At 44.4% G+C, this 26,290-nt stretch overlaps 1 protein-coding gene across 1 annotated transcript; it reads left to right on the top strand.

The window, feature by feature from the left end:
• Nucleotides 1–3,189: 3,189 nt before the first annotated feature.
• On the top strand, nucleotides 3,190–10,936 carry TEX36 (testis expressed 36). Its single transcript, XM_068961372.1, has 3 exons — nucleotides 3,190–3,240; nucleotides 9,973–10,104; nucleotides 10,775–10,936. Exons 1-3 carry the CDS (start codon nucleotides 3,190–3,192, stop codon nucleotides 10,934–10,936), a joined length of 345 nt encoding a protein of 114 aa, XP_068817473.1.
• Nucleotides 10,937–26,290: the final 15,354 nt, after the last annotated feature.

Below are 26,290 nucleotides of genomic sequence, written 5' to 3'. Positions count from 1 at the left end.
CTATTTGCAGAAAGAATCCCGATAGTTTACCTTGCAGAGTGAAATGAAAATGTGTTTTATAATTCAGATGCTGGAGAATTTCTCAGAGCTCAGCATTTTATGAATGTGAAGATGGCTCAGATTTCCCTCCACATGCTAGTTGAATTGTGCGGGATGTGTAGATACGAATGAGGAGGCAAAATCTTCCCTTTGGTGGCGTGATGAGTTTCAGTGTGCCTGTGTGTGCAGGTCTGAGAGTTTCTGGGGGCAGCACATATGGGCACGTGGCAGAGGCATGTGTGAAAACATACTCGTGGTTCCACCTCTTTCTCTCCTGCAAAAGACGGCAAGTCCTTCATTAAATCAAGGAATGGCACACTGCACTGAAAACACATGGAAGAGACAGACACAGCTGTCTTTCATAAGGTCTTTAACACTTTGGATATAAAGATCTAAAAGTCAAAGTATGTAAGCAGCTGCTGTGTTAAAAAATACATTGGATGGAACAGTTAGGCATCAATGTGGCAGGTGGCTCACTGAAAATAATTTTTGGTTAATCAATAATTTGGGGTCCTGGTCATCTGATGTATTGGGAAATCCACGAGTTGTTGTTGTTCAGTGACTCAGTCGTGTCCGACTCTTTTGTGACCCCCAAGGACTGTAGGCTGCCAGACTCCTCTGTCCATGAGATTCTCCAGGCAAGAACACTGAAGTGGGTTGCCATTTTCTCCTCCAGGGGATTTTCCCAACCCAGGGATCAAATCCGCATCTCCTGAATTGGCAGGCTGATTCTTTACCTCTGAGCCACCAGGGAGGCCCCACTTCTGACTTACAATTGACCTAAAAGTAGTGGATACTAACATATATTCCTGACATTTTAAAAAACCGTCCGTGATTTACCGCTTATAAAAAAACTGGTTTCGGTGATCATCTTGGTGCTGTTGGAACGCAGAGCTGGCACATAGTGGGTGTTCAATCTGTGCTTGTTGAGCAAGTGAACACAGCCATGTGCTCGTCATTGCCTCCATAGCCGCCTTAACAGGTTGTTTTGCATCACTGCGTTCTGAGCAGAGCTGTGCACGTGCAAAGACCCAAGGCAGGACGGGGCTCAACTCTCTGGTATTCTCAGCCCCAGGGATCTGAGAGCCCTGTGTGTTTACAGGACTTGCTTCCAGCATGGTGGGTCTCCAAGTTCAGCCCAGTAATTCAAACCTCTGAAAAGAATAACCTCAACAACGAACCACCCCAACCGAATCTGCCGTTCGGAAATCCTAGCTGAAGAAAAACCGTATTTCATTTTTCCTGGCCGGGTTTTCTTTATTCACTTTTGATTTTTCTTGGACACATTTTTGAGAATTTTAAACCATCATTCAAAAGCGGGAAATTGGAAAACACCTTAACCAGCGATCATATACCTTGCTTAATAGAGCGGAAGACTAAATTACAGAGGAGAAGAGAATATATTTAGAGATGAGACTTCAGATCTAGAGGATTTTCTGCTCTGTTGGTGGAGACAAAGTGAATGCCCGTAGAACACTTTGTTGGAAATGGCACTGGCTTTAGATATTTTTGTCTCTGGCTCCCTCCTTCCTCATTGCTTTACTCTCAGTCTTGGAAAGTGGAGGAAGCCACGTTCGGCCCTCCTTGCTCCTCCCCATCTGTGCTGGGCTCCACGGCAGGGCGTCCACTGGGGAGGGGGCGCAGCAGAGGAGCATACGACAGGGCTCATTGACCCCCCCGGCCTGCCAGGCTCACCGTGGGGAGGGATCGTGGCTGACAGGCAGGTGTGTAGTCAGGCCACTTTCATGCAGATGGAAAAAGTGGCATGAAAAGCAATCCTAGTAAATTCACTGCCCACTAATTCAAACAGGGTCAGGGAAGTGTGGTGAAATGAATCCTGTTTGATGCTGGCGTTGAATTTGGCCACGCCACATCTGGGTTCTCACATGGACTTTTCTACGGACTAGCAGTGTGATGAGGCTAAGTACCTTCGCCTCTCTGAGACTCGCTTTCCCCCGTCTGTACGTGGAGCTGGTTACTAACACCTGCCTGGTCTTGGTCCGTGCTCCACCGCAGGCATCTCCCCCAGGAGCCACCAGGCCCTGGGCCCTCAGTGCTGGCCAGAGGAGTGGTCCCGTGTGCCTGACATGCAGCTCTTGTGAGGACACCCTGGCTGTGATTAGGAGAAGAGAGGGATGAGGACACAACTTCCTACCAAGAGAGCCGGGCAGAGTCTCCTGTAGATGTGTACTCACTCTTACGTGGAGTAGCTGAGAGAATGGTCAAAAGGAGAATGGAAGGGAGCGGAAGAAATGAAGAAAGAAATGGAGAAAGAAGGAAGGAAGGGAGAATGAAAAAGAAAGAGAGAAAGGGAAGAAGGAAGGGAAGCGGAAATCACCTCACTGAGAAGCGAGGCTGCACTTGCATGTCCGGGCCCTGGAGGAAGGCTAGCCCTCAGGAGCAGCCGTCACAGCCCGGGGGAGACCAGCTGGCCCTGGGAAAGGCTCACGGGCCCTGGAGATGTCCTGTGACCTGGCGCCCCCTCCACTGGGTACAAGGCCCTGTTTCCTCATTTGTAGACACCAACGGTTCATGAAACACAGGAAAAGTGCTCAGCACAGCACCTGGCCCTGAATAATGACTCATGATTGCCTCTTCCCCATGGTCTCAGTTGCGTGCAGCGTGGTGAACGCACAGTGAACGAGCCCCAATGGGCAGGGAAGCAGCCGTGAAAGGAGCCCGTGGGGAGACCTGGGTCCTGACCCGACGTCATGCCGCGGCTGTAGGCAAGGCAGAGCCAGCTCACTTCTCTGAAGACCAAGAGGCTGGGGCAGATGGTGGCTGTGAAGACAGTCAACGCAGAAGTCGTCCGTGGGAGCATTTGGAGGGTGTGGCGTGGGCCACTGTCTCAGGACTGTCTGGTGCCCGCCTGTTTGGCCTGTGTGTGGGGTTCCTCACCTGGGACCCGGGGGATCACACTCTGTGGAGCAGCAGGAGCCCTCGGGCGGCTGGAGGACATGCTCTCCTGCCCCATTGTGATGGGTGGGCTCTGATGCTATGACAACAGGGACCACTCCCAGACCTTCCCTTCCGGGTAGAGCCTGCAAATTAGAGGCCAGGAACAAGGAAGAGTGGCTTCCCAGGCGCACAGCTCATGAGGCCATGGAGGGATAAGAGCCAGTCTCAGCCCCCTTCAGTTTCCTGCACAAAATGGTCAAAGGGAGACGCTTCAACCCACCCTTAGACAAGGACGGAAGATGGGTAAGAAGGGTGATGCCCTCTCTCGCCTTTCTCAGGCCACAGGGGTGTGGTCAGGCACGGAGCTGAGCTCAGATCCTACTGGTGCTACTTACCATAGTATGACGTCTGACAGATCCCTTCATCCCGTGTCAGTTCTTTGACCTGTGAAATGGGAATCTCATATCTGATTCTCGGAGGATCAAATGAAATTAGTCTGTGCATAAACCACTCAGCAGACTGGTATCTTGTGAATGTCCATGAGGTAGTAATTGCTGTGTTTCTCTGCTTTTTCTATTTTTCATAACGTCTATCCTCTGACATGGGCTTCCCAGGTGGCACTAGTGGAACCCACCTGCTGATACAGGAGACATAAGAGACATAGGTTTGATCCCTGGGTTGGGAAGATCCCCTGCAGGAGGGCATGGCAACCCACTCCTGTATTCTTGCCAGGAAAATCCCATGGACAGAGGAGCCTGGCAAACTGCAGTCCACAGGGTCACACACAGAGCTGTTCCAACTTAAGTGACTTAGCAGGCATGTGCACATCTTCTGATATACTATGTAATTTATTATACGTGTGACTTTTCTCTTCCTCCTAGAATATAAATCCCATGGACCCGGTATCTTTGTCTTTTTTTCCCACTGGTTGTATCACAGAAAACAGTGTTACTAACCTCTTTTAGGGCAGTAATACACAGAAAAATTTTTTAAAGATTTGTTTAGAAGGAAAAAAAATGGAAAATATCTTGGAAAATTGGGGCCTGAAGGCTTAATCTCAGTCTCTTTATCTGTTAAATGGAAGCATAATATACCGAGGTTGGAGGCCATGGTGAGGATTAATGAGACAATGGATACAAAGGTGCTTAGTATAATGCATGGAAGCACGGTTGCTAACCATTATATACATAATATATATGCATATATGTGATACAAGTCCGTGTGTCCACCAGGCAGAACCCATAGATACAAAGGGAAACTAACCAACTTGAGCATCTCTGGGTTTTGGTACCCACAAGATGGGATGAGGAGAACCAATCCCCTGCAGCTCCCAAAGGATATATATTTATACTGATATTCTTTCCTGTTGTATACCCTACTCCATTCCACAAAGGTTTAAAGTAATGAGTGGAAAATATTCAAAATAAAGTATAAGGTATATAAAAATAAAACCTCAGAACCAGTTTAAATATACTTTAAGAGGCTGAGACTGGGAAAATATATAACATAGAAACATAGAAAATGGAAAATATATGAACTATGTAACATAGATATGCAGGCCATATGGCTTAAACAATTCGGAGTCAAACAAATTTGACTCTGAGTTTCCTGGCAGCTAAAGTGAGATGGGAAACAGAGTGAATTATATACACTAGCTGGTCAGGAAGAAACAAGTGTAAGCTTCTCAGACTAAAGAGCTTGGCCTCTTTTTATCACCTACAGTATCGGGATTATGTTTGACTGAATATTATTATAAAAAGCTGACTACAGAGCCTTCACCAGAAAAGGGTTTGTGTTCCTCGAGTAACAGTGATGCCGAAAACTCAGCTGCTCTGTGCACCGGTGCTGAATCGAACCTCAGAAACAGGATTTCGGGTGAAGTACAAAAGGATAACTTTATAACTTTGCCAGGAAAAGCGGGGCACAGTGGACTCCTGCCTTGAAAACGTATGTCCCAGCTTGGAGAGGATAGTGAGAAATTTTATAGGGTGTGATCAGCTTGTGGACATTCTTCTGATGGGTTGGTGGTGAGCTAAGTGTGAGTCAGCATCATCAACCTTCAGGTCCAACTGGTCTGAGGTCGATGCCCTCGTGGGCTGCATACCATCCTTAACCACTGACTTCTCCCTCCTGAGGGGTTTCAGTATTTGCAAACGAGCTCAAAGCTGCTGTGGTGTGCATCCCACAGTGAGGAACCAGGACCTTGCCCCAAGGCTACACAGTCGTTTCTTCTGACTTGTTTCTCCCTCTCTCACATCCCTTCCCTTCCCTAATTAACAACTGCTTGAGTCTGCCCATTAGAACTCAGGGAAGTCTTGGAGGCTGAAGGAAACCTGTTTCCTGTCATCAAAGAAATGGGGGGACACAGAATGGCTTTGGGCCTGGAGGCCCCCAGGGCCCTGCTTGGAATCAACAACCAGTGCAGAAGGAGGCAGTTCAGGGCTGGTGCAGATGCCCTGGGATATCTTTGGAGGCCCAGGTTCTTCTCAGCCTCTCCTGTCACCCTCAGTGTGGTGTCAGCTCAGGCAGATAAATGAGGAGGAAGTCCAATTGCAAAAGGATGGAAGGCGCCTGTCAGTTGCATCCGCACCTTTTCCTGGAGAAAACAATCGCTTTCCCAGGAGCCCCACCCACAGACTTAGGCTTTCATTTCAAGGGTCACGTGTCCAGTTTAGCTGCAAGGGAGTTGGAGGAGGGTTTTTATTTTTCGACTAAGCCTCGATCTTAGTGCAATCTTAGTTCCCTGACCAGGGATTGAACCCACGTTCCCTGCAGTGGAAGCACTGAAAGTGTGAAGTCTTAACTACTGGGCCACCAAGGAAGTCCTCGGGAAGTGTTTCTTAAACCAGCCATGTTGCTACTCCAAAGTCAGTGTTGTATAATAAGGGAGACATCAAGAAAGAGCATGGCGCCTCCTGCTGGGGATCCTAGGAATGTACCAGGAACCAGTTTAAGAAGGAAGACTTTATCTCCCCAGTCTAACCAGAGCCTACGGTGTGGGTCTCCTTTCTGCTGCCAGCACCTAAGAGAATAAAAAGGACAGAGCTGACATGAAGTTTCCCTAAGTAACTTGTAGACGAGTTGGGAAAATTAAAGAAATTGTTGGTTTTGCGTCAGCAGCAGCCCATTTGGGAGACAGTAATTGCCACATTGGAGGTGACAGTCATTTCACAATTGACCTTGCTGGTGGTGATCTGGCTGTTGCCGAGTAGAAAAGGCACTCTGCACACATGTTCACCTTCCTGTTTAATATTTCAGTCATTGAGTGATTGAATGCAGCAAAAATTTCACCGCCAACTAGTTAAAAAGCTATATTTCACGGTTACAATATCTAACAGAAGGGTTTATTTCACAGCTATCATGTTATAGCCATTAAATATATATTTTAAAAGAGTGAAATTAAAATGCTAGAGCCATTTTTTTTTTACAGTGATTTAGTCCATAGTGTTGCAGAATACAAATGAACTCAAGTCATTCAGCTGGTGAGAAGAACCCTTCTGGATGTAGAAAAACTCCCTACCCATGGCCTGATTCTCCATAACTTGGAAAAGCAGATTGGAGGTAGAGGAAAGGGAAAGGCTCTGAGTTTGGAGGCCCTTTGTATTACTTATACTTACTTAAAAATTGCTTTAAAACCACTAAAAATGTATATATAATACAGAATGAATTAGAAATGGGTAGGTTGACTTTGAAAAATTTCTATGGTATATTGTTAAGTGATGAATTTAAGCAAACTCCAGGAGATAGTGAAGGAAGGGAAGCCTGGTGTGCTGCAATCCATGGGGTTGCAAAGAGTTGGACACGACTGAGAGACTGAACTACAAGCACGACAATGTTAAGCAAGAAAAGCAAGTTATGTTGTAGAGCACGGGATGCTCAGCTTGGTGCTCTGTGATGACCTAGAGGGGTGGGATGGGGAAGTGGGAGGGAGGCTCAAAAGGGAGGGGATATATGTATGCTTATGGCACCCCACTCCAGTACTCTTGCCTGGAAAATCCCATGGATGGAGGAGCCTGGTGGGCGGCAGTCCATGGGGTCGCTAAGAGTCGGACACGACTGAGTGACTTCACTTTCACTTTTCACTTTCCTGCATTGGAGAAGGAAATCCCAGGGACAGGGGAGCCTGGTGGGCTGCCGTCTATGGGGTTGCACAGAATCGGACATGACTGAAGTGACTTAGCAGCAGCAGCATAGCTGATTCACTTTCTTGTACAGCAGAAACTAACAGAATATTGTAAAAACAATTATACTCCAATAAAAATGGGAAAAAAGGAAAGCGAGGTACAAAATAGTATGAGTTATATGGTCCGATTTTTGTATAACAGTGTAAGTCCCCTTTGTAGGTCCTGGTGTTTGTGAAGGAATATGTGAGAGCTATTGTTGTTATTATTATTTTTTTATCTGGGACGACAAGAAGAGAATGGAGAGGGTAACCAAAAGTTACTGGGTGTGTTTTTGTTTTTGTTTTTTAAACCACTGGCTGTCAGGGAATTCCCAAAAGTTAACTGTTAAATTTTTAAGGTATTTGTAATTTTTTGAAATCACATTTATAACACAATCCTGTGTACGTGCTAAATTGCTTCAGTCGTGTCTGACTCTTTGCGGCCCCATGGACAGTAGTGCACCGGGCTCCTCTGTCCATGGGATTCTCCAGGCAAGAATACTGGAGTGGGTTGCCATGGCCTCCTCCAGGGGATCTTCCCAACCCTGGGATGGAACCCATGTTTCCTACATCTCCTGCATTGGCAGGCGGGTCCTTTACCACTAGCACCACCTGGGAAGCCCGATACAATCTGCATGGGATTCCTTCCTTGTGTTTTTCTTTATTGTCTGAACTTTTAAAACCATGAGCAAGTATTCTAACTCTAATCAAAAACAAAGACGATTATTTTTGTTGTGGAAAATGAGACAATGGAATAGAGGCACTCAATTAAGAAATGTTTAAACGATGGCAAGGAAGCCTTCCTTTTCCCTGGTGCCCTCCTCCAAAGTGACCCTGTCATTCATCCATAGCAGGGCTGGTCCACATGATGTTGGCTGGTTCCTGCGGTCACTTCCTTGCCCTTGGTCCCTGTTCCTGCTCTGCTCACCCCATGGGCAGCCACTCACACGTGTTTAACGGGAACTCTGTTACTGAGATGTGCTCTTGTAAATTATGTAGTGTTGTTTTGTGTGCATGGATTATTTATTTCTGTAAATGGTGCTGGGTTACAGATCTCATTCTGTTTCTTCTTTTCCGCATTGCTATGTGTTGTATAAACCATTGCTTTTTCTCTGCCAACAATGCCCCACCGAGTGTACCATACAGACGACATAATCTCTCCACCTTTTGACATAAATAGTAGCATACTAAATGCTCTCTTGTGCAGAGATTAAACAAAAGCCATAGTTATATGTACAGTGACATCATGACTTGAGAAGGAATGGGAGAAAACAACAGTGTCAACCAATGTCATTGTAATCCCGAAGACAAGGAAGGACTGGCCTTGACAGTGGGCTTGGGGATAAGGGAGGGGACAGCTGTGAGCAAGAATAGAACCTGTCGACAGCTAGTGAACACTCTCCGGGTGCAGCATTTTTCTCTTTTAATCACATCTGCTCAGTCAGGTGGAGCTTCCCCAGAAGCTCAATGGTGAGCAATCCACCTGCAGTGCAGGAGCCACAGGAGACGTAGGTTCATCCCTGGGTCCGGAGGATCCCCTGGAGGAGGGCATGACAACCCACTCCAGTATTCTTGCCTGGAGGATCCCGTGGACGGGGAGCCTGGTGGGCTACAGTCCATGGGGTCGGGAAGAGTTGGACACGACTGAAGCAACTTAGCACGCATGCACTGTATCGAGTAGGTTATTATTATTCCCATTTTACAGATAAAGAAACTGGGACCTGGAAAAATAAGTCTCTTGCGGAAGGCTGGCGTTCTAGGAGAGACAGCTGGGATTGGACCCAGGGACATTGAGTTCATTGTCTGTGACCCACCGCCACATTATGTTACCCTTTGCAAGAATTTTCCCTCAGAGTTGGGGGTCTTGCCTTCTGTTTGTATCTTATTTGTATTCAGTTTGTATCTTAGTTTCTCTCCTAGAGATGGCCACTTCAAAGGCCACTTTGTAGGAGTGGCTTTTAAGAGGTGATGTTTATGTAAAATTGGGGTGAGCTACAGTGGCTATCAAGCAGAACCCACATCCCTCTTTGGGAATGGACTCCTGGCCTAGCTGCTGAGAGCGTGGCTTGGTGGGCGGAGGGGTCCAACCCTAGATACTCCTTGGCTGAAAAGAGCTGCTTCCTCAAGGTCAGTTGCTTCCTGGGTCCTCCTCCTTCCTCTCCTACCCAGTGACTGATGGGCAAGAGCGCACAAGGGGCCGGTCCTCTCACTCCATCAGGCCGACTCTGAGAAGCCGCTCCATGTCTGGAGCTCCCTATGGGGTTAGTCTAGACCTTCTTTGGGACCACCTTCCTCGACCCAGTCCTGTTTCCTTCCCGCCTGTTCACAGGGAGATACGAAAGCCCACTCCCAGCTCACCCCTGGCATCCAAATAACCTTCCCACCCTCTACCATTCTGCATTTTCTGTAGAGACTCAACGCGACCCTTCTCACCTTCCTGGGCCTGAAGATACACCCCCTACCTGCAGGAGGTTGGCTCACCCCTGGGAACACGGGCTGAATGCTTGGTCCCGAGTATGGGGCACTCCCTGACCACCAGGAAGGTCTCAGATAACACATTCTGTCTCCTTGGAGCTCATTGGCTCCCTCCCGTGGGACCACACCCCTCTCACCAGGCCGTGGAACCGTTTCCAGGCTCCAAGCAGCAGGGTGGCCCCTGTAACTTGAAACGGCCGGCAGTGGTGGCCTTGGGCCATGACAATATTTTTTGTCTTGGAAAGGATACTTGAAAATTACGAAAATTATGCCATTTCCATCGCATGCCAGAAGCACCCAAATTGCATTTTAATCCTTTTACAGAGGAAGCCCTGATACTTGGCTTTGAGATTCAGATGTGTCTGGTTTTAATCAAGGCGTGTGTGCTGTTTTTCCAGTTCCCTCACATTGGACTAACACAAAAGATGCCAGAATCCATCACAAGTACGATGTTGAAAGAGTCCCACAGTCCACGTTTATCTCGGCAAGTGGAGGAGAAGCTTCCACCAATCTACAAATTGCGGGAGAAGGTGGGTCCAGGGCGCTTGCCACGTGCCCCCGTGGCTCTCCAAGGGGGTGGTACTGCTTGCAGGGAACTGCTCACTAGATCTCCCTGGATCCCGACATTCTGGCAGCATCCTCACTTCATAATTGGTCACCACGGCTCCTCAAATACTCTCTAGAAGGAACCACCTCCTGGTCCAGACGATGAAGTTACTCTTCTATGAACAGAGCTCTTAACATGCATGTTCTACCTCCCTGGCCAGCTCATGAGCTGCTTAAGGGGCTGCAAACGGCCGGTGGTAGAAGCAGGGTTGACTTCACACTTAGCATGGACCAGAGAGCTCTGGTCTACTAGGATCCTTATTGGCCAGATGAAGAAGATGGCTTCAGAATTCCTTTCCAGCCTTCAATTCCATGCCTACTGACTTTCCTTTCCTTGCCTCTCAATAAGGTATTTTAAAGAAAACTTGTTATAATTTTAAGAAAGCTGGCAATGAAGTGGAGTTTCAAAGCCTTGAGCTGATGTACACACCTAACCCCTCCAGTGTTTGCTGTTTGCTCCATCACTGTGGATGCGTTTAGTTCTCACTTAGTGGTCAACCTGCCTCCTTCCTTCCAGGCCACTGTAGGCAGGTTCTGGAAGCCTGCTGTGGTTCCCATGTGTGCCTTTTTATCTCTCCCCTTGCTCTTTTCCAGCAAGCAGTAAATAACAACTTCCCCTTCTCTGCTCATGACAATCGTCACAGCTTTCAAGACTCTGGGTTCTACCTTGACTCTGTGAGTATTTCTTCCCACATTGCTAAAAAGATGAACAGCAACATCAGGGCTCTTGCTTTTCTGAGACCTGGTGAAGACTGAGGACTGGCCTCAAAATTGGAGTAAAATTAAAGCCTCATAACAGGTTACCGGGGGTGGGGGGGAAAGTGTAAATTCTCGAATTCCCACTTGGCTTTCAAAATCCACACCAGCCTCCCTTCTGCCTAGGTTTTTTTGTGTGTGAATTCCATGCTTATCGAAGTGCTTTCCCATAAACCGTCTAATTTGTGAGCTTTTTTTTGTGAAGATCTGTCATGAGAAGGAAGGATTGCCTATGTGTGTCTCTGGACTGCAGAGCCAGGACCCACAAGGAGGCATCAAAGGAATGGATGGGGAGTTTTCATGATATGAAGGAGTCCCTACTAACTGCAGTTAGCTTGTTCCTGGAGATGGTGCTTCCCCATCACTGAAAAAAACAAAGTCTGATAGCGCTGGCTAGTGGTGGTTAACACAGATATGGAAATAGATATGTGAGCTGCATATGTAATTTGTAAATTTTCTAATGGCCACATTAGTAAGATTTGAGGAGGAAGCCTGTGGGTAGAGACCCACGTGCTGCTTCCTTCACTGGGAATCCTCTGGGATGGGAGAGAATCCTCGGATCTCTCGGAGTAAGAGCCCTCCCACGGAGTGCTGGGGATGTAGCCTGAGGTGGATACAGCCGCCTGGGTGTTGAGAACCTACTCGGGCTTCCTGGCTGTCCCGGCTGGGGTCTCTCTGGTTCAGTCCTCCACGTCCTAGAAGCCCAGCCCCTTGTGTGGGAGTGGAAGGCTGTGAAAATCATGAGGTTGTGTCAGTTTACAGCCTCCCAAAAGTTGATAAAGGATGCCTCCTGTAAGAGTGGTCATTTAAACACAAGATGTCGTGGAGGTGGTGTTATTAAAGACCTCCAAACTGTGTGGCCTTGAATATCTTCCTCCTAATCTGCTTGTGATCCTTCTCCAGGGCTTGGGACGTAAGAAGATCTCCCCAGAAAAAAGGCAACACGTTTCAAGAAATTTCAATCTTTGGGCATGTGACTATGTTCCATCTTGTCTCGATGGCTTTTCTAATAACCAAATATCATATGTTTATAAGGAAGCTGTGGTGGTCCCAATTTTCAGACGCTTTCCAAGACATCATCATGAGATATGGAACACTTTTAAATTTATGCCCCAGCAAAGCTATACAGAGTTTTGGAAAAAGAATCCAAAAGTAAGGTTCCTGATTAACAAAAAGACCAGTTCTCCACTAACCCTTCCAAAAGATCCTTGATGTTTTGCAATATTGGTATTTCGTTGGACATTCTACAAGTATGTGTTTTCTGATGCAGCACTGATGTTCGATATCAGATTTGTTTAGAATTATTTGGAGAATGTAGACTGCATGTGCCTTAATGCTGAGATGATGTTTTCTTGCAGTGATAACATAGAGATTAAAGTCCTTATATAGAGAAACCAGCATGGCAACAGATAACCTTACCACTCCCCCAAATATTCTAATGGTTTTAATATTGAAAATATTGTAATGGTTTGAAAATATTCTAATGGTTTTAATAAGGTTTAAAAATATTCAGGCCCTTATAAAATAAAGATATTTGATGATATACACATTTTAAATGAATATGTTTGAAAGGAAAATTCTATTCTAATGGTTTTAATATTGAAAATATTGTAATGGTTTGAAAATATTCTAATGGTTTTAATAAGGTTGAAAAATATTCAGGCCCTTATAAAATAAAGATATTTGATGATATACACATTTTAAATGAATATGTTTGAAAGGAAAATGTGCTTAAATTTAAAAATTGCCACATTAACTTCAGGGAGAGTTTTAAAACTACATGATTAAAATAGGCTTACATTTTCATCTTGAAATTTCAAGCAAAATAGAGGAAGCTGGAGTCCCCTCTGATTTTACTGCATCTCTAATCCTTGTCCCCAGAAAAAAGCTCACTGTTTGTCTTTGTTCTGTACATTTACAATCATATGTATGTGCACAGCTATGCACAGATTTTGAACATAAACTGTTACATAGAACATGCGTTCTTGCAGTACATAAGTGATCTTGAAGTTCTTGCAACGTCAATAGGAATAGGTTGGTTTGCTTTTTAAACTACTGCACTATCTCCCCTAAGTTGGATGTTTTAAAAAAAACTGTCTTCCTAATGAGCACTTGAATTGTTTCTAGTTTGGAACTGGAAAGGCTTGGCGCTACATGACATGCTTGATCGGGCGCTTTGGGTGGGCGTTCACATGTGCTCTGGAGTCAGCTCTGAAAGTTAGCTTTGTTACTGCTGGATCAGACCATATGCATGGTTCTTGTTTACTTGTATGACAGTTTGCACTGTGCAGCATGTGGGATCTTAGTTCCCTGACCAGGAATTGAACTTGCAACCCCTCCACTGGAAGGATGGAGTCTTAACCTCTGGACCACCAGGGAATTACTCGCACAAGGTTTTAATGTGCCAAATCACCTTTAAAAAAAGACTGGACCAATTAAACTTCCACCAACAGTATCTATGAGTTTTTGTTTCTCTCCCCCTCCAAAATTATCTTTTAGATATTGAAGGATATCTAAGGACAAAAACTATCCTGTTATCTTATTTTGCATTTTTCTGTTAGTGAAGCGGACCATCTTTTCCCACTCAGGGGCCATTTCTATCGCCCTTTGAATGAAACACTGTCGCCCTCATTCTGTATCAAAATTCACTTGTTTCTATTTACATATGTTTTCTAGGTGAATTTTAGAATAAGTTTTCAAGTAAATCCACTGGCAATTTGATAGGAATTTCCCTGAATTGAGATATTAATTTATAGAAGAATTGACATCTTTATACCATGGTATATCTCCCCATTTGTTCAAATATTATTTTATATTCTTTAATAAAGTTGTATAATTTTTTTCACAAAAGTATGAGATGTTTCTTTTCTATGTTTATTCCTGTGTACTTTGAAATGTGGCTATTTTGAATGTATGTGTGTGTGTGTGTTTAAGTTATACTTTTTGGTTAGTTTTATCTGATGCATAAAAAAGGCTATTGATTTCTATATGTGAATCTTGTATTTAACTACCTGGATAAACTTCTTAGAATAAATTAAAAAAATATTCTAATAAAATAAAAATAAAATTTTATTTTCAGTTGATTCTTTTGGATTTTCTATGTGGATAACTATATCATTTGTGAATATTATAATTTATATAATTTCTAGAATTTATAGGGCCCCCCCATCTTTTTGCATTAGGTAAAATTTGAACATTAGCACAGATAGTGTATACGCTTTCTTATGTCTGAATTTATTGGGGCTTATTCTAAAGGGTCACTCTGACGTCTGACTGTTGTTGTGAGTTTGAGATAGGCAACTTTTACCTAGGTAAGAATATTCTTTTGTGTTCTTACTTTCCTGGATTTTCCCCCCTAAGATATATATCTTTAAGTATATGTACATGGGGAAAGTTTCAAATTAAATAAAAATAAATGGTAAAAAGTATTTTCTTTCACATTCCTGACTCCCAGTCTCCATTTTCTCTCCCAGCGCCAGCTCTGTGGCCTTTTAAAAAAGTTATTACTGTTTAAAAATTAAAGCATAGTTTATTACAATATCGTGTTAGTTTCTGGTGTATAACAAAGTGATTCAGGTATATATATATATAATATGATGCATATTGTTTTTCGTATTCTTTCCATTGTAGTTTATTATTATACGAGATATTGAATAAAGTTCCCTGTGCTGTACAGTAGGACCTTGTTCTTTGTCTTTTTATTTATAGTAGTTTGCAGCCTCTAATCCCTAAACTTCTAATGTATCGCTTCCTCACTTTCTCATTCAATAACCGTAATTTTTCTCTGTGTCTGTGAGTATGTTTCTTTTTGTAAATAAGGTCATTTGTCACATTTTTTTAGATTCCACTTATTAGTGATATTGCGTAGTATTTGTCTTTGACGGACTTCACTTAGTATGCTAATCTCTACGTCCATCCATGTTGCTTCAGATGGCATTATTTTATTCTTTTTTATGGCTGAGTAGTGCTACATCGTCTTTATTCATCTGCCTGTTGACTTTCTTTTAACATGCAGCCTTCTCTTGGTAAGCTATGGCATGGATTTTCCCTCTCTGTCCCTCAAACACACCTACCCTTAACAAACACCAATGGTTCCACCTGCCACTGCTGCTTTCTGCCACACCGCCACCAACCACTCTCATGAATACAGCATTCTCTCTTGGTACTTACAAATCTACTTCTCTTTTGGAAACATGACTGGCTGGTATTTCATTACACGGATATGTCATAGTCCCTTAATCTTTTGATAATCATTTAGGTAGTTTACAGTCTTTTCCTACTATAAACAATTAGAAATAAACTCATTAATAGATAAACATTTGCATTCAGCTGTGATATTTCTATATGTTAAACTCATTGAAATACGCTTGTTCAATTAAAGAGTATGTGGATTTTAAATTTTAGTTCAAACTTCTCAAAGAGGCATGCTTCAATTTACCACTTCACTAGCAGATTATGAGATAGACAGATAGAAACCATGTTGCAAATGTTTTCTATAGCTGGTTGTTTTTTGTTCCTCTTTGTTGATCTAGAAACTTAGATACATTTATTTTTATGTTAATAGACTTCATTTCTCAGAACAGGTTTACAAAGATCAAATGAAAGCATATACCCTCTCTCCCCCATATTCCCACTCCTGAGACTTTCCTCTGTTATTAACATCTTGCACTAGTGTGGTGTATACCATATTTTAGCCTTGCATGTATATTAATGTAGGAAAATGTAAGAATCTCTTGTTTAATGGCTTCAGGAACCACTGGTTTTTGTTAAGGGTGTGTGTTGAGACAGAGAGAGCAAAACAAGGCCTTGCTCAGGACTCCTTTTGTTTGAGATTATTGAATGATTTAAACAGTTTTGTTGCAGTTCTTACTGTGTATGAGGTGACATTATAGCAAGTGAAACATTGGTATTTACTGAGATGATCATGTAAATTTTCCATATTAATCTGTTAATAATGTATATTCATGGATTTTCTAACATGGAGCCATTTTAGCATTCTGAGGACAAACTCAAGCTGGTTATGATGTATTATTCTTTTGCTAAATCCAGGATTTGATATGCAAATATTTTATTTAGGATCTTAAAACCTATTTTTATTGTGCTCTGACACTGCTTATATAAATTGCAAATGTCTATAGAATTTGCCGTGCAATCTCTTGGACCTGTTGTAGTTTACAGGTGTGTATCTTTGAACGTCTTTTCAATATATTTTATGGAGATCGGTCTGTATGGAGCTTCTATTTCTTTTTTTTCCTAGTTTTGGACAGTTTTATTTTTGAGGAAGTCATCTGTTTCACATGGATTTTAAAATTTGTGGTGCTTTAGTATATTCTCTTTCATGCTTTAAAGTTATGTCCCGTCTTTGACAAGCTGAATGTTGCTCACATATCTTTGCTCTTTCACCAAATCTACATGTTTGTTGTTGATTGCTTTTGATCTTGATAATTTGTGCTTTCATGTTTACTAATTTTGTTCTTGAGCTTATTTTGATTTTTTTCCTAGCTTCTCAAAGTGAAAGCATAGCTCAGTTCTTTGCAGTCTTTCTTGTTTTCTTGTAAATGCAGGTAAGGTTGTTTCTTTCAAATACCACTTGTAGCTACATCATGGTTTTCACATTATTAACTCCTGGAAGTTACTGCTTTCCTTGCTGCATGGTCTCCCCGACTCCAAAACCAGGGAAGGAGTTCAAATCCCTTTCACGTTTGTAACCTCTCTCACCAGGAAGAGTCCTGTGCCCTTTCAAGGGACCGCATGACTAGATCTAACCCACCCGGGATAATCTCTGTATCTTTTTCGTTTGCTTGCTTATTATTACTAAACATTGATTTCTCACAATTTTGGAGGTTGGGAAGCCCAAGATCGTGGTGGGGCAGGTTCTGTGTTTGATGAAGGCTTGTGCTCTCTGTAATTTATTGAGGCAAAAATGCAAATTTCGTGACTTAAGATCAATGAACTTGGGGCCTTAATTACATGTGGAAAATCTCCATTTCTCTATAACTTAAGTATGGGAATGACATTGCTTTATATTCACAGGTTCTGCCCATACTCAAGACCATGAGATTACATAAAAATGAGGGTCAACAGGGTCCCCTTAGAATGCTACCTGCCACAAATATCACAACCAGGTGATTTATGCTGGTACGAGCCACAGACCTTATTCAAATTTTACCAGCTTTACCTGTGTGAGTGTGTGCGCATGAGTGTGCATGAGTGTGTGTGTGTGAGTGAGTGTGTGTGTGAGTGTGTGTGTGTGTGTTATGTGTATAGCCTCTTTTGCTGGCTACAAAACTGTATATAGTTTATACTTACCTTGTTAATTGGCTAATCAAGTCTAACATTTACATGATATGCATACTTGTAAATTCAGTGGGCTATTTCAATTTGAGAATCCTTGGGTTTTTATTTTAAATTTTATAATTTTAAGTTTTTTTGCTACACGTTTTTTTAAGGTGTTTTTTCCTTCTGGAGAAGGAAATGGCAACCTCTTGATGAAAGTGAAAGAGGAGAGTGAAAAAGTTGGCTTAAAGCTCAACTTTCAGAAAACGAAGATCATGGCATCCGGTCCCATCACTTCACGGGAAATAGACGGGGAAACAGTGGAAACAGTGTCAGAGTTTATTTTTCTGGGCTCCAAAATCACTGCAGATGGTGACTGCAGCCGTGAAATTAAAAGATGCTTACTCCTTGGAAGAAAAGTTATGACCAACCTAGATAGCATATTCAAAAGCAGAGACATTACTTTGCCGACTAAGGTCCGTCTAGTCAAGGCTATGGTTTTTCTTGTGGTCATGTATGGATGTGAGAGTTGGACTGTGAAGAAGGCTGAGCACCGAAGAATTGATACTTTTGAACTGTGGTGTTGGAGAAGACTCTTGAGAGTCCCTTGGACTGCAAGGTGATCCAACCAGTCGACTCTGAAGGAGATCAACCCTGGGATTTCTTGGGAAGGAATGATGCTAAAGCTGAAGCTCCAGTACTTTGGCCACCTCATGCGAACAGTTGACTCATTGGAAAAGACTCTGATGCTGGGAGGGATTGGGGGCAGGAGAAGAAGGGGACGACCGAGGATGAGATGGCTGGATGGCATCACGGACTCGATGGACGTGAGTCTGAGTGAACTCCGGGAGATGGTGATGAACAGGGAGGCCTGGCGTGCTGCGATTCATGGGGTCGCAAAGAGTCGGACACGACTGAGCGACTGAACTGAGCTGAACTCCAGTATTCTTGCCTGGAGAATCTCATGGATGGAGGAACTTGGTGGGCTACAGTCCACAGGTCGCAAAGAGTCGGACACAACTGAGTGACTTCACTTCACTTTTTTTGCTATAGAAAATTTTCTTCAATTATTTTCTCTCTTCCATTTTCCCCCTTTTCTTCTAGAATGCTTCTTAGATGGATATAGAAACTTCTGGACCTATCTCCTTCGACTCTCCGATATTCCTTTATGTTTTCTTTTGTCTTCTAGGTTGCAAATTATCTCTTCCGCGACCCATTCTGCTATTTAGCCATTGTGCTAAGATTGTCCTGTGACCAAACAACATTTTAATTTTTAGGGTCTCTGTTTGGCTTTTATTTATCAATGAAATGTTTAATTCTGTCTGGTAATAATTTTATTCATTCTAATATGTTATTTTTCTGAATTTTGCTTCCTTGGGTACTGCAATGTCTGTTTGCCTTTCTAGCGTGGTGCAAACATTGAGTGCTTTTGAGTTTTATGTGAGCAGTGCATATGTGCTTTTCACACTGTTGGTGTGAGGGTGGCTGAGAGACAGGATGTATTGCCTGGGGTGTAGCCACCAGCTCTGCTTTTGGGAAAGCGTTCTTAGCTCCTCTCTTGCCATTTCCCTGGGGCAGTGCCCTGCCCCCTCAGCCCAAGAAACCATGTACTCTCAATACTTTTGCTTTGGTGCAGACTCAGATCTGACTCACTGTTTGGTACAAAGAATGTCATGTGGACCAACTCTGGCAGATAATCCCCATAAACAACCCCATCAAGTGTCCCGGGTGCTGTGCTGTGCTTAGTCACTCAGTCACGTCCAGCTCTTTGGGATACCACGGACTGTAGCCCACCAGGCTCCTCTGTCCAGGGGATTCTCCAGGCAAGAATATTGGAATGGGTTTCCATGCCCTCCTCCAGGGAGTCTTCCCAACCCAGGGATCGCACCCAGGTCTCCCACATTGAAGGAAGATTCTTTACTGTCTGAACCACCAGGGAAGCCAAGAATACTGGAGTGGGTAGTCTAGCCCTTCTCCAGGGGATCTTCCTGACCCAGGAATCGAACTGGGGTCTCCTGAATTGCAGGTGGATTCTTTACCAGCTGAGTTACCAGGGGAGCCTGTCCTGGGTGCTGCTGCTTCCAAAATCCACTGCCTTCATGCTAGCACCCCTGGCATAGTTACCATGTTTGGAGCATCCCTGACATGCACGCCTTACTCCTCCCTTTCATCTCCTAGAAAATCAAGATCACTTGTCATCAATAGAAAGTAACTAAAAGTAAATGCAATGGGGGGGAAAAAACTAACCCAGAGTGATTAAATTCCACCCGAACAGCTCAAGGGTGCTTCCTCAAGACTTCTTTTCTGAGGGCTCTCCACAGATTTTTGAAAAGAGATGTTAGTATTAGAGATTTATACACACTATCCTCAAACCCAAGGCTTTCTCCCCAATTCAAACAGAAAGTTTAGAATGGAATAGAAAAAGAAAGAACTTTTAAAAATATGTAACCCAATATATTATTGAATGCTGCCACAGTCAACCACCTAAAGTATCTCCTATGCTTCAGGAGAGCACTGGAAACCGGTGTCCTCAAAGCTGTCTTCTGACCTGAAAGACTAGGTTTCTGTCCATACCGGTCACATCCCCCCCTTGAGGGTGTGTCTGCTGTGTCACATCCACGTTCGCGTGGCCTGTGGGGGACACGGGCAGGGCAGGCTCAGAGGATGCTGACCACAATTTGCAAGGAGTAAATTTTTAAACCCTTAAACATTGGCTTTCATTCTGTAATATATGATTCCATGTCTGGGCAATCGAGTGAATAATAATTTTTTGTTCTGAAAACGACATAATGTTTGACAAATCAAATATTCCAGACTCTTTGTATTGACTTTGAAGTTACGGTAGTGACGCCCCATCCAAGAGGGAGGGTTTGAGCTCACCTCGGCCCTACCTCTGGTAGAATTCACTGACGGGGCCTCCCCAGTGGCTCAGTGGTAAAGAACCGGCCTGCAATGCAGGAGCCGTGGCAGGAGCTGCAGGTTCAATATCTGGGTTGAAAAGATTCCTGGCATCAGGAAGATCTCCTGGAGAAGGAAATAGTAACCCATTCCAGTACTCTTGCCTGGAAAATCCTATGGACAGCCAAGTCAGACACGACTTAGTGGCCAAATGCGCTGTCACTTCAGGCGTGTCCGACCCTTTGCGACCCCATGGTCTGTAGCCCACGAGGCTCCTCTGTCCATGGGATTCTCAGGCCAGAATACTGCAGTGGGTTGCCATTTCCTTCTCCAGGGGATCTTCCCGAGCCAGGGATCGAACCCAAATCTCTCACGTGTCCTGCATTGACAGGTGGGTTCTTTAACACTCGTGCCACCTGGGAAGCCCAGTGGCCAAACAGAAAAAAAATTAAAAATTTGAAATGACACACTAAAATAGAGAGACTATCCAGGAACATTTTATATATCTTGAACTAGTGATCATGGGTATTCCCACTTACTGTTCCTGTTTTGAGGGAAAGTGGGTGATATCTCTTGTCCCCACTTTCGAAGAGATGCCTTGTTTTTGTTTGGTTGAACGCCAGATGCTATTTACAGGCGGATTTTATGACACCTGAGCGGCTTCTGGTGTCCAGTCCTATTTCTTGGGTCCCGGATGCAGATAATCAAAATAAGCGAGTGCCTGCACGCCTCTCGGAGATTGCACTGTCCTGGACTCTCAAGTTCAGGGCAGAGGACGAATTGAGAGAATAGCATTGACACATATACACTACCATGTGTGAAACCCAGAGCTAGGGCGGAGCTGCTGCATAACACAGGGAGCCCAGCCTGGTGCCCTGTGACGACCAGAGGGGCGGGAGGCTCAAGAGGGAGGGGACGCGTGGACGCATATCCCCTGCTGTACAACAGAAACTAACAGGACATTGTAAAGCAATTATATTCCAATTTAAAATTGAGAAAAAGAAAAGCAACCCCCACCCCACCACATTCAATGTACTGGTGATGAAATTTAAAAATTATCAGCAATTCTGTGAAGCAGGGACATCAGAATGGGGGAAGATCAGCCTCTACTCTTTGGGAGTAAAGAGTGTATTTACCATCTCCAGAAACACAAATTAGAGAATTTGCCCTTAAAACCCGTCTTTTTTCACTCAGTTGATTTCTATGTAAAAAGCCACGCTGTCCAAGGCCCTCACAATCCTCAGTCCAATGAACAAGATCAAAAGAATACAGCACTTACACAGAGGGTAGGCTTTAGGGGCTCTGAAGCTGACATCCCAAGTAAAACAACCCACTTTACAAAAATAAGTCTAATAATTTGGCAAAATGTCAATGGCGTGCCATTGTTGGTTCTTTGCTTTAGTGTGTTGTTTTGAACAGAGGAATAAACAACCAGTTAAAGAAACCCCAACTTACTAATCAATTACATGCAGGTGTTTATAGATTTCTTCTGTTTTAATGAATTAGACTTGGACTCGTGCCATCCTAGAAATGACTTAGACACTAAAAGAACAGCTGACGGCTTAGAATTCAATAATGTTTGGAGTGATGCTGCCTTGTATCCATTCGAGACCCAAACCAGGAAGCTTCAGTTACTTACTGTGTGTGTTGAGGGCACGTGCATAACGATCTGACATCCTAATTGATACTTGTAAAAATCTGATCTACAGACCCTTAGACTCGATGGTTTAAAAGAGCAGTGTGATGATTTCCTGTATGAGATCAACTCATAAACACTGTCTGTTTTTCAGCAGAGAAGCACGTTCTTGTGTGGTCTGTTTTGACATTTATGACCAATTGTAAGGATTGCTCTGTGTCCTCTCTTTGTATTGCATATTTTCTGGCCATTTTTGGCCACAGTCATATCTGTTCTGGTGGCTCCACCCTTGAGTCCGATGTGGTGGCTGTGTTTCCCCTTCCGTGTGTAATACAACAACCCCTGTGAGAACAATTTTGTCTTTGCAGGTTAGTGCTCAATTGTAACTCCAGTCAAAGCTCAGGACACATCACTACTCGCCCATGAGTCTGGAAGAGCGACCACTTCACTCAATTCAACATTTTTTATTTTACCTACAGAATTGGTACCATATTGAGGCCTCCTGGAGGGGAAGAAGGGTGTGGGGGAGGAAGGGTTTGAAATGATAAGCTAAGTATAGGCTTCCCATATGTTCTGCTGAGTTCAGGGAGGAATTCACGCTGTTATGGTAACACCCTAAGAACCATAAAACAAGCAAGAAGAAAAAATTTCCTCCTCTGAGCTCTTTGCTGCCACCCACTATCTTTGGTCCCAGTGACTGGGGAAGACCCCCTTCAGCTCAGCTCTGGGCTCTGGGGCTTGACAGCACTGCACAGACCTTGCTCTTCTCGGGGTGAAACAAGGCTGGTGTGTCCCAAACAGGGGAGGTTTTGCAGGAATCCGGGTGCCGTGCTGTGAACTCGGAAGGGCTGTGTAAGTGTGAAATGCGGTACGTTGCCTTTATAAGTACCTATCAAAACAAATGAAAACATCTCATTTAACACACAGTATTTGAGTAAACACGTTGCGGCTATACCAAAATAATCCCCCCAAATATTAAACAACAAATCAACCCCCTGTCAGAGCCTGACTCACTGGATGAATGGGGGAATGAAGAAAACCGAAACTCACTCGCCTGATGACGGCTCTATAAAATCGGTGAGTTTGTGAGGTGGAGTGTATGATTTCTGCGCACAGCAACCAAGAGAATTTCAAATGCATTCTCTCTCTCCATCAAAATCGAACAGATCCCCGAGTTCCCAAATTGGAGGATATAGGCTCAGGAGTGTCTGCCACCTCCCACCAAATAGGAGCAGAACGTTAGGATACAAGGACTATCGTTTCTACTCCGCCTGGGCCCCAGGCAGGCTGTATCATCGGTAGCAGACAGTCCTAGTTCCCAGAAGAAAGAACAACTCAGTCATTACCCAGGTGCCATATAGCTGTTCACGGGGTTATCCAAGATCATAGCAGAACAGTCTCTTCTGCCCAAGAACACATTGCTATCTATTCCTTAAGGCTGAAAGAGAAACACCGAAGCTGTCTTAAACATTCTCTTGCTGTTACAACCTTCCTCTAAGCTTCCGTGACTGTTACCAGCCATGAGTGGTGTGTCCAATCCTTCTCCAACAAATGTCATCACACGTGGTTCCAAAAGAGGATGGCGAAGTCTCAACATAAGCCCTCCAGAGAAATCGTATTATTCCTCCAAAGCATATTTTGTATCAAAACCCCAATGCCTAATATCTGTGACATTCTGGAACTCTAAAGGAAGGATTTGGCTCTGCTGACATACCGCCATCAGACTTCAGCCACTTCCATCAGGACCTGTTGTTTTTGTTGAGTCGCTCAGTCGTGTCTGACTCTCTGTGACCCCGTGGACAGCGGCACACCAGGCCTCCCTGTCCATCACCATCTCCTGCAGTTTGCTCAGGGTCATGTCCACTGAGTTGGTGATGGTTCAGGCGGATATGTCGGCCAACAGAATCAGGGCTGATTTCCAGCTCATTTCTAATGTGACTCTGTCCCCACCTCTCTCAATTGCCCCCTTCTTTGTGGGCCACGTTCTCATGGATACCAATGTGAACACACATAAGACATTCCCAAACATCCTATGTGTTTATCCATCATTCAGTGACTATTTTTCAAGTCCCTTCTTTGGGCATTGGACTACAAGGGTGAGCAGAAACAGACCCATACTTGCTCAAAATGCACCTCATCTAGGTTATCAGAGGACAAAAACATTCTGCAGTCCCTGCACGCAGTAGCCAGGATTTCAAGCTAATAATGCCGATTAAGTGTGGATCAGGCGAAAATACTTTGAAAGGGCATAATTATAACTATATTATCTGTGATCAGGGAGATAAGATAAATGTCATAGAAATGTGTTTAATGTTGTATACATTTTACATTACAGAACAATTATGAATTTGTATATCGTGTGTACATTAAAAGTTGGATATGTGTAAGGGCAAAAGATGAGTCTAATTTTTTATCTGAGGGATGAGGAATTGACTTTAATTCTTTCTCAGCTAATTAAAGGAAAATTAGAAAAACAAACTGCTAAAGCACTAAATACATTTTGATTACTTATGGATATAAGCAGTTATTTTGGTTTTATTCATTGACTTACTGAAGGCATAATGATAGGTGAAATTAAGAATTAATAGAGTAATCGTGAGGGTTTATTCAGCAGACGGAATTAGGTCCGCTGTTTTCCCACCTTATAATTGGGAGTTTGAAGTTACAGGGTTTGCTCTTGGGTAAAGTTAGGCAGCACTGAGCCCTTGTTCACATAAATCGAGCTATTCAAGATAGAACAAAGGCTCTGGGTTGGGGGAGAAGGTGACGAGTGTGGTTGCAGCTGGGTTCTGTTCTAGGTGCCTGGGGGAGACAGGAGAAGCCGTCCGGCAGACAGCTGGGTGGAGAGGGTCAACTCAAGGTGAGGCTGGGTGTGCAGGGAAGAGATGGAATGACAGCTTGATGGAGGAAAGGTCAGCAGAAGGATGTATATAAATATACGTATATATATTTTTTTTACTTAAAACAATGCAGATTTATTATCTTCACAGTTTTGGAGGTCAGAGTCCAAAATGGCTCTCAGTGGACAAAACTCAAGGTATGGGCAGGGCTGTCCTACCTTCTGGAAGCCCCAGGGGGAAAATCTGTTTCCTCTCCCTTTCCAGTTTCCGGAAGCTTAGTGTGTGGCCCCTTCCTCCATTCTCAAGGCCAGTGATGCTGATCTGAGTCCTTCCCACGTGGCCACCTCTCTGGTTCTGTCTTCAGAGTCCCCCTCCAGCCCCTGTCCCCTCCCCACTTTTTTCTTTGTCAGGATTTGTATTAGCATAGGAAAAAGCGGGGCTTGCAGACCAAGGCAAAGGAGAGAATGGACATGGATGGACAAGGATGCCCGGAGATGGAGGAGGAGCAGGCGAGGCTGGCACTTGGCTGGTGGAGGGTGCGCCTGGAAGGGGGTCGCGCCTCTGGGTGAGGGGTACGTGGCGTGAGGGTTGGGAGGAGATGAGAGAAATCTTCAGGTGGGGAGGGAGGACTTGAGTTCCCCTGGAGTGACCACTTCCTCACAGGGGGGTGGACGGTGTGTCTTCCTCTAGCAGACGACTGATGTGGGACCTTGGGGAAGGTGGGCAGGGCCGCAGCTGGAGGAGGCCCTAAAGCTGGGAGATGGTCTGGATTTAGAGAATCCATGATCCTACGTTGGGGTTTCCTAACAGGTTCAACAGGTCAGCCGTGAGACAGGAGAAAACGATGATGGTGAAGTTGTTCCTGCAGGCAGGAGTGAGGAGACAGAGTCATGAGGAGGCCAGCCAAGGCTCCTGAGGCCGGTTGTCCATCTCATCTCCTGGGGAGCCTTCAGTAGTGCCAGAGCCTGGGTCCCACCCAGATCAGTACATTCACCCGGCCCTGCCTGATTCCAGGGCTGAGATCTGCTGGTGAGACCCAGTGAAACGCACTGTCAGCACACCGGAGCCTTTGGAGAAGTGATAGGTGGACTGAGGATGCTGCAGAAGAGGGGAGGAAAGGAGAGGAACTCCCCCGAGCATGCACAGGAGCAGCTGCGGGTTGTGTGTGTGTGTGTGTGTGTGTGTGCACGTGTGCACGTGCGCACTCGAGTGTGCAGGCACAGTAGTACAATGGTGGTTCAACGCATGGAGCAGGTTTATAGAATCGGAGCACAGGATTGAGGAAAGTGTATTTGTGAACATATTTGGATCCTTTACAAAGGTATCAAAACTGGATCTAATTTGGCTATTCATTTAACAAATCACCTTTATAAAATAGTTGAGCCAACATGAGGAGTAAATATTTGAGTGTCCTAGAAATTAACTGCCAAGGAAAGAGGTTGAAAGAGCCCTGGAAACTGGGGCCAGTCTGAGATGCAATGGAACTCCAGCTCCGAAGCTCATTAGTCCCTCAAAGAAGGAGCGCTGGCTGGTGGGCAAGGAAAACAGGAGAAAATGTGAGAAAGCAGGCAGAGTGCTGGGGCAGAAGATGGCACCAGGACATGGCCAGGTTCTCAGGCCTGGATGTTGGCAGTGTTTGGAAGACTGTGCCCTTTCACCTCCCAGGCCCAAGATACACCTGCCCAGCATACAGCTTTATTGGAA

Source organism: Capricornis sumatraensis, chromosome 23, assembly GCF_032405125.1.
Source record: "Capricornis sumatraensis isolate serow.1 chromosome 23, serow.2, whole genome shotgun sequence".
NCBI lineage: Eukaryota > Metazoa > Chordata > Mammalia > Artiodactyla > Bovidae > Capricornis > Capricornis sumatraensis.
The sequence above is the reverse complement of the archived record's forward strand: the minus strand, read 5'-3'. Positions and strand labels throughout refer to the sequence as shown.